This window comes from Zootoca vivipara, chromosome 9 (assembly GCF_963506605.1).
Source record: "Zootoca vivipara chromosome 9, rZooViv1.1, whole genome shotgun sequence".
Taxonomy (NCBI): Eukaryota; Metazoa; Chordata; class Lepidosauria; order Squamata; family Lacertidae; genus Zootoca; species Zootoca vivipara.
The window spans coordinates 63,461,380-63,474,657 of record NC_083284.1 but is presented as its reverse complement, the minus strand read 5'-3'; the positions used below and the strand labels follow the sequence as shown (position 1 = coordinate 63,474,657).

The 13,278-nt window shown below is 41.3% G+C and overlaps 1 protein-coding gene across 3 annotated transcripts in view; it reads right to left on the bottom strand.

Moving 5' to 3' along the window:
* Window positions 1-2,727: 2,727 nt before the first annotated feature.
* ARAP2 (ArfGAP with RhoGAP domain, ankyrin repeat and PH domain 2) overlaps window positions 2,728-13,278 on the bottom strand; it is a 126,817-nt gene continuing 116,266 nt past the window's right edge. For 2 of the 3 annotated variants that reach the window (XM_060278928.1, XM_060278927.1), the window contains 5 exons: window positions 11,995-12,077; window positions 10,148-10,183; window positions 9,689-9,752; window positions 6,930-7,058; window positions 2,728-4,033 (listed from right to left, as the gene is read on the bottom strand). In XM_060278928.1, coding sequence (XP_060134911.1) covers window positions 3,701-4,033; window positions 6,930-7,058; window positions 9,689-9,752; window positions 10,148-10,183; window positions 11,995-12,077 — 645 coding nt within the window. In that variant the 3' untranslated portion in view covers window positions 2,728-3,700. The remainder of the gene's footprint in view (window positions 4,034-6,929; window positions 7,059-9,688; window positions 9,753-10,147; window positions 10,184-11,994; window positions 12,078-13,278) is intronic. The other variant, XM_060278929.1, reaches the window with a different exon arrangement.

Sequence of the window (13,278 nt, the reverse complement as noted above, 5' to 3'; positions counted from 1 at the left end):
AACGAGTACATCATGACTATTAGTCCTATGCCACTTTTATCAGAGTTATTGATCCTGTTACCTTAGTGTAACACTCAAAACAGAAGTGTGGCACTCAAAATGGAAGCGTGGCACTCAAATCAGAAGTGTAACACTCAAAACGGAGCACGTTTGGCTTCCCAAAAAAGTTTGCACACCAGAACATTTACTTCTGGGTTTACAGTGTTTGGGTCCCAAGTTGTTTGAGTACCAAGGCGTTTGAGAACTAAGGTGCCACTGTAGAGAGGAAGAAGATTGTCTTCCTGGGCAGTTATTTGAAGAGATCTGTGGCTGCTGCATATTATTTTTAGGCCCACCCAAATTCTTGTCAGCAAAGTAAGTGGCCTTTCAACAAAATGTTGCATTGTGATGGGCTCCTATTTGAGAGATTCATTTGAAGCTCCCATTCAGTTTTCATGCCCACTGAGCATCCCTCGTAGTCATATATATGTTAGGGGGGGATCTTCTTGGGGCTTCTCTGACTTGCACAATAAACATTAGGAATAGAAGGATGTGTAGACATTATTACAAAAGGCAATAACAAGGATAAAAGGCATACAATGCCAACAACCAAAATAAAGCAGTGTAAAATACAGGTTGAACTTCACAGTGGCCCATCAGATACAATAAAATGCAGGACAGCAGCTACTCCAGCAAGGCTGGGATGAAAAAGCGAGAGGAATCTTTAGGATGTTCTGAAAATATAGGGTTGTCGGTGCATGTCTTTTTTTCCCAAAGGGAAGAGTGTTCCACATGGCAGGTGCCTTTATACTAAAGGCACAAAATAGTGTTTGAGATTCAAATTCATCCTCTAAAGTAAGTGGTAGCAATGAATTTGCAACAGAATGGGAGCTATGAGGGCAATGGCATCATTTCACTGCCTCGACAGCATGGTGGAGAAAGAAGTGGCATCACTCTTTTTCTTTCTTTCTTTTGGCACAGCCGTGCATGTCTTGAAATGTCTATTTCTGCTCCAACAGACTGTGCAACTTTACTTTTGCAATTCAGCAACCAGATAGGTTGATCGGTAAAACAAGGAACTCTCTGAACTTTTTGCTCCTAAACTAGACCAAACCTTCCTGCAGGCATTTCAAAAGCTTAAGATATTTTTAAATAATTATTTAAATATTTTATTTTAAAATAATTTTAAAATAATTTAAATATGTTATTTAAATAATTTAAATAATAATTTAAAAAAATCTCCAGGGGAAAATAACTAGCTCCCTCTACCACAATATGCAGATTTTGTTTATATAAATGCCAGCTTTCCTTTTTCACAATGAATTGATTCAGTGCTAACCAGCATGAGAAACAAGTGGAATAACAGTGATGGTAGAACAGTTGGCTCATCAGAAATTAAATATAAGTACAGTAGATTGATTTTTATTTATTTTTACTCACTACAGTGGTACCTCGGTTTATGAACACAATTGGTTCCGGAAGACTGTTCATAAACTGAAGCGTTCATAAACTGAAGCGAACTTTCCCATTGAAAGTAATGGAAAGTGGATTAATCCATTCCAGACGGTCCGCGGAGTACTTAAACTGAAGTGTTCATAAACTGAAGTGAACTTTCCCATTGAAAGTAATGGAAAGTGAATTAATCCGTTCCAGATGGGTTCACGGCGTTCGTAAACCGAAAGTTCGTAAACCGAGGTGTTCATAAACCGAGGTTCCACCATTGGCTGCAGTCTGAACCTCTGCAGGGATCGGATATGCATGCAGAGCTCCTTTTGAGAATGGTTTTCTCCAGCACTGGGGAGAGTGGGATCAAAATTTATATGTGCACCACATATAATGAATCGCACCAACAATCCTATCTGCCCTCAGCTGGCCCTGCACATGATATATATTTTTCCATGAAGATTGAGGCAGTTTGGAGCATTGCTGAATTACTGAACAGGCCAGCAAGCCCTGGCCTGGGATCCACTACTGTCCTAACAAAGTGCTAATACAGTCTACCATTTTGTTTTCATCTAAAATGTGTTTTTTACGGTCTGTATTATTTTCTTAATACTATAATCTAATACAGGTTTGCCATGGCCTTTGTCTAGAACATGAAACTTACAAACCTGAACTAAACAAACAAACAAACAAACAAAAACCAGTTTAAGGTTCATGATACTCTGACAACAAAAAAGCTGTCGAGACACCCAAGAATTTTCAGATAGTTCAAGGTGCAGAAATATTTCAGAACTGCTCCTCTGCACTTATTATATTTACATCAGTTAAATTTAGAACTAACAGTGTTAAGATGACCCCTTAAAAGGTAAAGGTGAAGGGGCCCCTGACCATCAGGTCCAGTTGTGTCCGACTCTGGGGTTGCGGTACTCATCTCACTCTATAGGCCGAGGGAGCTGGCGTTTGTCCGCGGGTCATGTGGCCAGCATGACAAAGCTGCTTCTGGCGAACCAGAACAGCGCACGGAAACGCCGTTTACCTTCCCGCCGGAGTGGTCCCTATTTATCTACTTGCACTTTTTGATGTGCTTTCGAACTGCTAGGTGGGCAGGAGCTGGGACCGAGCAACGGGAGCTCACCCTGTTGCAGGGACTCAACTTGAACCGCCAACCTTCTGATCAGCAAGCCCTAGACTCTGTGGTTTAACCCCTTATTCACTGCCAAATCCCATTAATCTTTCCCTTCTCTTCCAATTGCCTATAAAAAACTGTTACATGCAATGACACAGCTTGGATTCGCAAGTGAAAAATGATGGCCAGTATCACTTTATTTTTCAGTATCTTAGCAGCAGCAAGTTGTACATAAATAAGTATAAATCCACTTTTAAAAAAACGACGAAGCAGTATATTACATTCAAGAGTTTGGGTAAGGTGACTTAGTATCCTCGTCAAAATACTGGTCTGATCTGCGCATACGGCAGAATGTGAGGTGAGAATGAGATTCTTGTGGCCCATCATGATGGAATGGACTATTCCAATTCAGGCTGAAGATGGGGGAGGACTTTAATGCTATTGTTAAAAAAAGTAAAATAAAAAAGTAAAATAAAATAAATTCCCTGCTCATGGAAAACTAGCACTGGGGGAAAATAGTATGAAATCAATGCCTTCTGAATTCTGTGTGATTTTTCTGTCAGAAACTGCTAGTGTGGTGAGTGGCAGAATTCTGATTGGGAACCTGGTTTGCGATGATGTGGGGATTTAGCCATCTCTCCCTCCTGTCGTCTAGATCAGTTCCTCACACACCTCCCAATGTGTATGTGTGGGGAAGCTCCCATTTCTCAAAGAAAAATCCATGAACTCAGGGGAATTCAATTTGCTCAAAGTCATGCAACTTGGCTCTTAGTGAAAATTCTGCAGTCTGGTGTTCTCAGCCTTGCCTATGGGCAAGCGTGCAACCTATGCCACTGATAGGTTTCTAGATCAGCGTGTATTTTTCTTGAATTGACAAATCACATTTCAAACTCCTCAAACCTTTAGAAAAGAATGCTCCATGCTTTGGGAAGCGCTATACATCATACAACGAAGATAACAATATAGTTGCAATATACAGATGAGTTGTTCATTCTTGGCACCACGCAGTGAAGGCCCACGGATTGGTAGTCAACACCCATTTTCTCTTATATCATCTATAAATACATTTGATAAGTCTGCACACTGTACATGGACAACATTGTGTTTCCTAGAATATTTAAGTCTGTGATGTGCAAATACGAAGAATTGATTCTAAGTGTCTTCGTGGTCAATTCTGTGCCTCTGCAGGACACTGTTGAGTTCCTGAATAACATTTGCTGGAAGCTGCTTATCAGGTTCCTGATGGGTTGGGCTAGTCTTGCTCTCATTTTTCTTTGGTGACTTGCATTCCTTATAGGGTCTTTGGGGTAAGTCAACAACATCTGCCCCCATGTCATCCAAACAGATGAGGCTCCGGTGTTTTCTCGCACGGGTTCGGGTTTTTTCCTCCTTGCGTTCCAAACACTGAGCTACCAATGTTGCCTTTTGTTTTAAACCTTTCCTGCTGTCTTCAGTTAAGTCGCTTTCAAATTCCAGTTTTGAATTCTGAATAAAGAGGAGCACAAGTTGAAATGCATGCTCAATACATCCCTGAATAATATCTGTTGCTCATTTAGTTTGAAAGCAATTGTGGCTATTGTTTGTGAAGCAGACAAAAATAGTTATATAACTTCCCTTTACAAGCAAGGCTTTCTGCTCCTACCATGGGATTGCTTCGGACAAAGTTGTTGACCGTTTTTTGGCTGAAGTTGTTGAATAAGCTTTTGGGGGGGATTTTAAAGCATTTTTTTTTAAAAAAAAACCTGTCCTAGTTGTCATATGTCCAGGCTTTCCCAGACATTTTGCTGATTCAGCAAAAATCAGCCCAGATGCCATTTTGACATCCCAATTCCAGGACATGTCTGGGAAAACCGAGACATATGGCAGCCCTACTTCTGAGAGGGACATGGTTTGAGACAACACATAAGACTGATGTTGTCTCCCTCATGGTGCCCTCTCTCTCAAGAGGTTTGGTGATATCTTTTCTGTGTTCCATGGGAATGGAAAACTTTCCTTTTCTAAACACACCTTAGCTTTTGTTGCTGCTTAATGAACTGAGTTCTTGGTTTCTGTGTTTTTAATTCCATTTATATTTATTTATTTTACTTTATTAAATACTGGTTTTTTTATTTAAAAAAATTCATTCAATTCTAACCCACACTTCATCAGTTCATCAGTTTTAATATTTTGTTGGGAGCCATCCAGAGTGGGTGGGGCAGCCCAGTCAGAAGGACAGCATATAAATAATAATAAAATTATTATTATCTCAGGGTGAAGTCCAATACAAGCAAATATGTGTTCTGATAGCTGGATCACATTATGATGGTTTGTAAGTCACTTTATGGTGAGGAACAATAGGGTATACTTTTTAAAAAATAAGTAAATAAATAAGTTAAATACTGAGGTGGGCTCCATTGCAAGTCGCTTCCTATTCTGCCCTATTGAGGCAAAACAGAAAAGGAGGTCATTGTATCATTAGCATTATGAATTTCTAAAGTGCTTAGAGCCGGGATGAGGAACACTTGTGTCCCTTCATATGTGGTCTAACTACAATTCCTATCATCCCTGACAATTGCCCTAGTGCCTTATGGGGCTGGTGAGAGTTGGAGTACAACATCATTAATTTCAGGGTTGTGGATTCGAGCCCCATGTTGGGCAAAAGAGGTTGGACTAGATGTTCCTCACAGTCTCTTCCAACTCCACAATTTTATGATTCTGAGATAATCTGTGGGGGCCTAGGATCCCTATCTCTGGAGAAAAAGAAACAAGAAACTATAATATGTACAAAAATAAGAAGACGCCACAGACCCTTCTCCCCAAGACTTGTAACTTGAGAGACTGAACACATTAAAAAAAGGAGAGAGAAAGGCCTGCTTGAAGATGCCAGAGTGAAAAACTGTACAGTGGTACCTCGACTTACGAATGACCCGACAACCGAATTTTTCAACTTACGAATGGGGGTAAGGGCCGCGCACTTGCGAATGTCTCGACATCCGGAAAAAAAACTGCGGCGGTTTTAGATAGGGATTTTTCGACTTAAGAATTTTTAGATAGGGTTGCATCGACTTTAAAAAATTTCAGTTTCCAATGCATTCCTATGGGAAATCATGTTTCCAATGACGTTTTTCGACTTACGGATTTTTCGACTTACGAAGGTGCCTTTGGAACGGATTAAATTCGTAAGTCGAGGCACCACTTTAGTTTGAAATGAATTTTGAGAACAGTAGAATTTGAGACAGATGAGCACCAGGAGGTCTTGAGTTCTAATGCAGTAAATGAGAATGGATGTAGTTAAGGAAGAGAAGATATGATTTGGGGTTCATAAAGTGGAAGGACATAAGAACACTGAAGGATTTGAGGAGGGACATGGAGAAAGAAGAACAGAAAGAAGAGAAATCAGAACAATAAAGTCATTAGAAAGTCAATAGAAGATTATTATCATCCGTTGTGTATGGAAAGTTTCTTTTGTATTCCCAAACTGATATCTCAAAAATGAATCATATCCACATAGGCAAACCATATGTTATGCCCCCATGTGTATATGCAGTGATTTCTAGTCAAGTTGGATGGCTAAGTTAGAGCTATAAATGTTATTTTCTCCCTACCTCACCTAGACACAGAACTAAACACCCGTACCCAAAAGACACAACTGCACTCCTTGTGGGAGCACACGATTCATCTTTCAAGGCACATATGTTGAAGAGACAAATCCCAACAGACCCTAAATGTCTGCTGCTATACGAGGAGGCCTCAGTTGCTATGGTTCCAGCCAATTTCTTCTTCAAGTTGAACAACATTATAATGGAAATATATGGCTGCTAAGTTCCAGATGAGGCTTAATTTACTATTTCAGCTGTTTAGTGCAATTCTAGACATACGTTTTTGAGAACTTCCCTGCTTTTAGGGGAATAAGCAGTGATATGGCACAGGAAAAAAGTGAAATTATTCTTTGGATGTATTAGAGCTCTTGAAGTGCAATAATTTTTCATTGAATCCAAATGGATATTTTGTCCCCTAGATAAGACTTCTATTTAATGAAAAATTAATCTGACAGAAAAAATAAATAGAATTATTTATGAGTGCCAATGCTGTTACATGAATCTCACAAACTAATGCATCACAAATCTTTAACATCAACATGTTATTATGACATAAATTCAAATATTTAATATACAGAACTAATTCCATACAAAATAGAATGTGTATATTATCCTTTGCCTTCAGTTTATGGATGCCATTTTTTAAAACTGTTAAATTTCTTTCTTTAACATGTGCTATGTTTGTGCTACTGCAAAGGTCCCTGCATTTGGAATATATACTGTTCTAATTATCACTGGACTAGAACACCTACAAAAAGTGGAGTGTTATAAATGCTAATAACCAGATATATCCAGCAACCCACCTCTGATGTGTTGACTTTGGGCACACTTCTTTCTTGTTGGATTGGTATTAAAGACAAGCCACCAATTTTTGGATTTTTAGTAACAGATTGCTTTCTTGCCTTCCCATCTGGTGGCCAGATATTACTGTGCTGTGGAAAATTTGTCAAGTCAGAGACATTATTACTGCAAAGTGCAATCTCTTTAGTACACAAAATTAAAGCAGTAGATTTTAGAATGCAGTGGGGTTCTCAGATGTGAAAAAGAGCAATGTGGTGACTTTTGAAGCCCTTCTAAGGCAATTGGTGACCAATGCATGCAGGGACTATTGAGAGTAGCTCGGTCAGTACCCCAGCTACAAATTAGCCAAGCCCCCAGCAAATCTACGCTCATCGCCAGTCAGAAGAAGGCCGCATTCTCAATATTGCCTTCATGCGTTCTCTACTGTTGGCCTGCACTTGATATAAACAAGACTGCAGAACATCTTTTAAACTGACTCTTGTGGAAAAGTTGTCAGGAGCTGAGGAACATCTAGATCATCCCTGGAAGATGATCTGATATTTGGCAGGTTCCATCCCCTCAGATCATCTAGATCAGGCATGTCAAACCTGCGGCCCTCCAGATGTTTTGGCCTACAACTCCCATGATCCCTAGCTAGCAGGACCAGTGGTTGGGGAAAATGGGAATTGTAGTCCAAAACATCTGGGGGGCTGCAGGTTTGACATGCCTGATCTAGATCATACCTATAATGAGCTGAGAAACATCTAGAGCAGGCATCCCCAAACTTCGGCTCTCCAGATGCTTTGGACTACAATTCCCACCATCCCTGATCACTGGTCCTGTTAGCTAGGGATCATGGGTTTTGTAGGCCAAAACATCTGGAGGGCCGCAGTTTGGGGATGCCTGCTATAGAAGGTGTCAGGAACCTATGGTGTGCCAGAGGTGTCTCATCTGCCTTAGCATGCATCTAGATCATCCCTAGAAACCATCTGATATTTGGCAGGCTTCATCCCCTCAGAAGGGGGAACCATTCCTGCAATTCACAGCCAAGTCTGGAAGACTATTAAGAAGTTACAGACTTAAAAATATGTAAACGTTCCCAACATGAAAACTCCTATATGGATCTGCCAAATCTGCCAAACCTCTGTAAAAAGGAGTGAGTGTGTATGTGTGTAGATAGATCGATAGATCAGGCATAGGCAAACTCAGCCCTCCAGATGTTTTGGGACTACAATTCCCATCATCCCTGACCACTGGTCCTGTTAGCTAGGGATAATGGGAGTTGTAGTCCCAAAACATCTTGAGGGGCGAGTTTGCCTATGCCTGAGATGATGATAGATAGATAGATAGATAGATAGATAGATAGATGATAGATAGATAGATAGATAGATAGATAGATAGATAGATAATGATAGATAGATGATAGATAGATGATATGGCCACCTCATGAGAAAAGAAGAATCCTTGGAAAAGACCCTGATGTTGAGAAAGATTGAGGGCAGTAGGAGAAGGGGCGACAGAGGACGAGATGGTTGGACAGTGTTCTCGAAGCTACCAACATGAGTTTGACCAAACTGCAGGAGGCAGTGGAAGACAGGAGTGCCTGGCGTGCTATGGTCCATGGGGTCACGAAGAGTCGGACACGACTAAACGACTAAACAACAACAACAAGATAGATAGATGATAGATAGATAGATGATAGATAGATAGATAGATAGATAGATAGATAGATAGATAGATAGATAGATAGATAGATGATAGATAGATGATAGACAGACAGACAGCTAGCTAGCTAAAGGACCCCTGGACAGTTAAGTCCAGTCAAAGGTGACTATGGGGTTGCAGCGCTCATCTCACTTTCAGGCCAAGGGAGCCAGCGTTTCTCCACAGACAGCTTTCTGGGTCATGTGGCCACCATGACTAAACCGCTTCTGGCGCAACAGGATACCGTGACAAGTGCCAGAGTGCACAGAAATGCCCTTTACCTTCCCGTCGCAGTGGTACCTATTTATCTAGTTGCACTGGTGTGCTTTCAAACTGCTAGGTTGGCAGGAGCTGAGACAGAGCAATGGGAGCTCAACACCGTTGCATGGATACGAACCGCCGATCTTTCGATCGGCAAGCCCAAGTGGCTTAGATAGATAGATAGACAGATAGATAGATAGATAGATAGATAGATAGATAGATAGATAGATAGATGGATAGAGCCATTTTTAGATTCCCCATTGACTAATGGGAATGAAACAGATTTTAGGATAGAACAGATCAGATTTGAACCCGAATATTGATTTGAAGCAGAATGATGCCAAATAGATCTGAAACAGACCACACTGCTTCCGAAGTTAGTGAATCTTGGGGTTCCTGTGCACCCCTAGGAGTGGGGTGCTGCTGCTCTGTATATCAAAGATGCCATTAAGTCAAATAAATTAGAAATCTCAAATGATGTGAACATCTCCACAGGGTAGCAATACCAGGCCCTCAAAATAATTCAGTAGTGGAAAGATAGCCCCCCCCCCACCATGACCGAAACACTGAGAGCAACCTTGACATGCAGAATGAAATCAGAGAGGTATCCAACATGTGAAAGATTTGATTGAGGAAAGATGTCGTGTAGTTTACAATTTATGTTGATAATGTAGATTTTTGCTTAAATGAGTGCGTGGGTGTGTATGCATACAGACAAATGCACTAATACACACCTAACAGATACATTAAAATGCAAAATTATTTTCAAGAACCCAGAGAGTTTTTCTTTTGAATAATGATATAAAAGAACTAATACCTGTGCAATAAAAATGCTGCTTAGCCAATCCAATTGGGAATCCTGCCCATCACAACACAAATGCCTGGAAAACACACATTAATTAGCGTGAATTCAGTTGCAGTGACATAATATACTACACAAGCAATGCCAATCAGGTTGGCACTATAATTGTTTGCAATTCTTCAGAAAAATCTAAGCAATAATGGAGAAGACATGGATCAAATCTGAAGATCCACTACTATGCATGCTTAGCGGACAGATTCTGGCATTGGTAGAACTCGTACTTTCAGTGTCTAGGGAAGAGCCAGTCCGTGTGCTATAGTAAAACAAGTGTTAGTCTTGAATTTGGGGTATCTGGTCTCAGATTCAGGCAAGAATCTCTTTGGGTGAGTCATTCTCCTCATTTAATTAAGAAAACCGCCATACCTTTCCAGATGCAATGAAAAATGGGGAATTGTTTTCATGCCAATCACTTACCAGTGATGTTTTTCAGAATACAATGTTAGACCCCAACTGCAAAAAAATAATAATTAAAAATTAACACATATTATTGTGTGTATGTGTGTTTGTGTGTGTGGAGAGAAAGAAGTACACATTGGAGTTTAGCCAACATTATATAAGCAAAAGATCTTCAACTTTGGATAGCTAGATTCTGTGGGACCACAACTCACCATCTCAGACTTTTGGCTAAGAATATGGGAGTTGCAGTCCAGCAACATCTGAGGCAGAGCCACAGCTATTGGGGGACCTAGTTGCCCCCCAAAAGCCTCCAGAAGGGCCCCATTGAGGATCCTGGCCTGTGTGTGTGTGTGTGTGTGTGTGTGTGTGTGTGTGTGTACACAAATGTGCAAGGGGAGGGTGTCAAACTGGGTCTTTGAGTCGGGTGAAATAAAGCCTAGTTCTGCCCTGAGGTTGAAAAACACTGCAGCCGAAGCCATGGATTGTATCAAACACTGCAGTCCTTCTCCCCTGTAGCCAGCTTTAAAATGCTTCTTCGAAGGGTCGGGAGCATCAACTGAATATTGTGGACACTGTGTAATAGGGCAATGGGAATGCATGCTTTAGGCAACAACCCCAAGTGGATCATCGGTGGACTTTGATTCTAGCGGTGCAAAATGCTGATCAATACCACTTCAGAGCAGGGTCCCTCAGCAAAGAATTTTCAGGCAATTTTTTTGAGGATTTCTGTGCTGTCTGTACATGCAAAAGTAAGGTAAAGGACCCCTGGATGGTTCAGTCCAGTCAAAGGCAACTATGGGGTTGCGGTGCTCATCTCGTTTCTCAGGCCGAGGAAGCTGGGGTTTGTCCACAGACAGCTTTCCGGGTCATGTGGCCAGCATGACCAGTGCAACGGGACACTGTGACAGAAGTCAGAGCGCACATAAACGCCACTTACCTACCTATTTATCTACTTGCACTGGCGTGCTTTCGAACTGCTAGGTTGGCAGGAGGTGGGACAGAGCAATGGGAGCTCACCCCATCACGGGGATTCGAAACGCCGACCTTCTGATCAGCAAGCCCAAGAGGCTTAGTGGTTTAGACCACAATGCCACCCACGTCCCAACACATGCACAGAAATATGCACCCAGTCCTGGCCAATATTTACCCCAAGTATGTGGCCTACAGAAAGTTAGCAAAGGGCGAGTGCCGTCCTTGGGCCAACAATCATTTAGCCACTCCCAGTTTAAGTTTTTCATCCAGCGCTTTGAAATTTTGTTGAGTTAAATACAATAAACCAATGAACAGAATAAGCTACAATTTGCCAGCCTGCTGGGAATTATGGCCAAAGTGTGGTTTGGTGCTAAGTAAGGTTAGTGAAAATGCCAGTGCTGATGTAACAATAGCTGAAGTAGTGGCAAGTCTGCAGGATTTGGCAAATGTGCAGTTCTGTGCCTGCACCGAGTCAAAGTTGTACCTCAGGGAAGGCAAATGTTTCTTCTCTGGATCTGAGCTTGATGCCGAGATGATCAAATTAGTGTGTTTTACAGCCTTCCACATTGAATATCTGCCTATCTCTAGAATTCAGGTCAGAGGATCGGAGACAATTTAAGCACATAGCCAATACAACCCACAAGAGACAACACGCTGAGATAGAAAACGATGGTCAATAATGCAATCTCTTAGCACAGAAGCATTAGGACCACTTGGGTAAAAGAGCAACTAATATTATGGGGATGCAATTTAAGAGCAGGACAAAACGATGGATATAGATTAGCTTCCTTGTTTGCGTTGGTTGTTAAAAGTTTTGTGTTCCTGTCTTGTCAATAATGCAGCATGCCTGGCTAGAAAAAAAACCAACACAGCCTTTTTTTCCAACTTCTTACTTTGTTGGGGGCTTCAGTTTCTTCTTCACTCCAAGATACAGCTTCAGAGATTTGACCGGCAGCACTTTCTCAGGCTTGCTACTCTGTTGAGATCAGAAATGTCTAAATCAATGGAATGGAAATGTACTAACTGGAATGCTAGAACACACACACACACACACACACACACACACACACCCCTATACATATCGCCCATTATCAGCTTTTTTTCTGGCTATCCCTTCTTGCGATTTCATTACAGGCCAATTTATTCCAAATCGTTCTCCCTTTCAATTAGCATGTAAATGGAAAGCATTCGTCCCTGGGCTGCATTTAAGACGTAATGCAGAAAACTGGTTAATTTTACTTATTTGACTATGCTGTTTGTGGAAAGTAATGACCAAAGATAGTGGGGGGGAAATACAAAAGGGAAGAAGTGGAAACTCTTGAAATATGAAGAATACTACACACCCACCTCAGCTCCCAAACGCCTTGGGAGTCAAACGTTCTAGTTCCCGAACAATCGGAAACCAGAAGTGAGTGCTCCGGTTTTCAAACGTTCTTTTGGAAGCTGAACGTCCAACGGGGTTTCCGCGGCTTCCGATTGGTTGCAGAAGCTTCCTGCAGCCAATCAGAAGCTGCGCTTTGGTTTCCGAACGTTTCGGAAGTTGAACGGACTTCCAGAACGGATTCCGTTCGACTTCCAAGGTACGACTGTATCAACTTCTATTCAATGTTCTGTAAATCATAGGCTGTACATAGAAATACAGTAAAATGACAGCTGTTGTGCTCTAGAAATGCTTTCACTGATTTCTAATTATTACTATTAATATTCTTATTATTTATTGAATTTATATACCGCCCTATACCCGGAGGTCTCAGGGTGGTTCACAGAACAAAATCAATATAAAAAACCACAAAATATATAATCAAAATAAAAACAATAACCGAATACCCCCCCCAAAAAACCCTACATTTTTAAAGTTCATAGGATGTCAATCAAATCAACCAAAGGCCTGGTTAAAAAGGAACGTTTTTGAGACCCATCTTCTTTTACATGGCCGAACTCATGAAAAAAAACCCCCAGATTTTCTGGTTTGCAGTGAAGCCAGCTAAGCAAAGCACTGATTGGCTGGCAGGTAAGGTAAAGGGTAAAGGACCCCTGGGTGGTTAAGTCCAGTCAAAGGTGACTATGGTGTTGCAGCACTCATCTCGCTTTCAGGCCGAGGGAGATGGCATTCGTCCACAGACAGCTCTCCGGGTCATGTGGGCAGCATCCATTGAAATAAAGTTATTTGTGGTGTT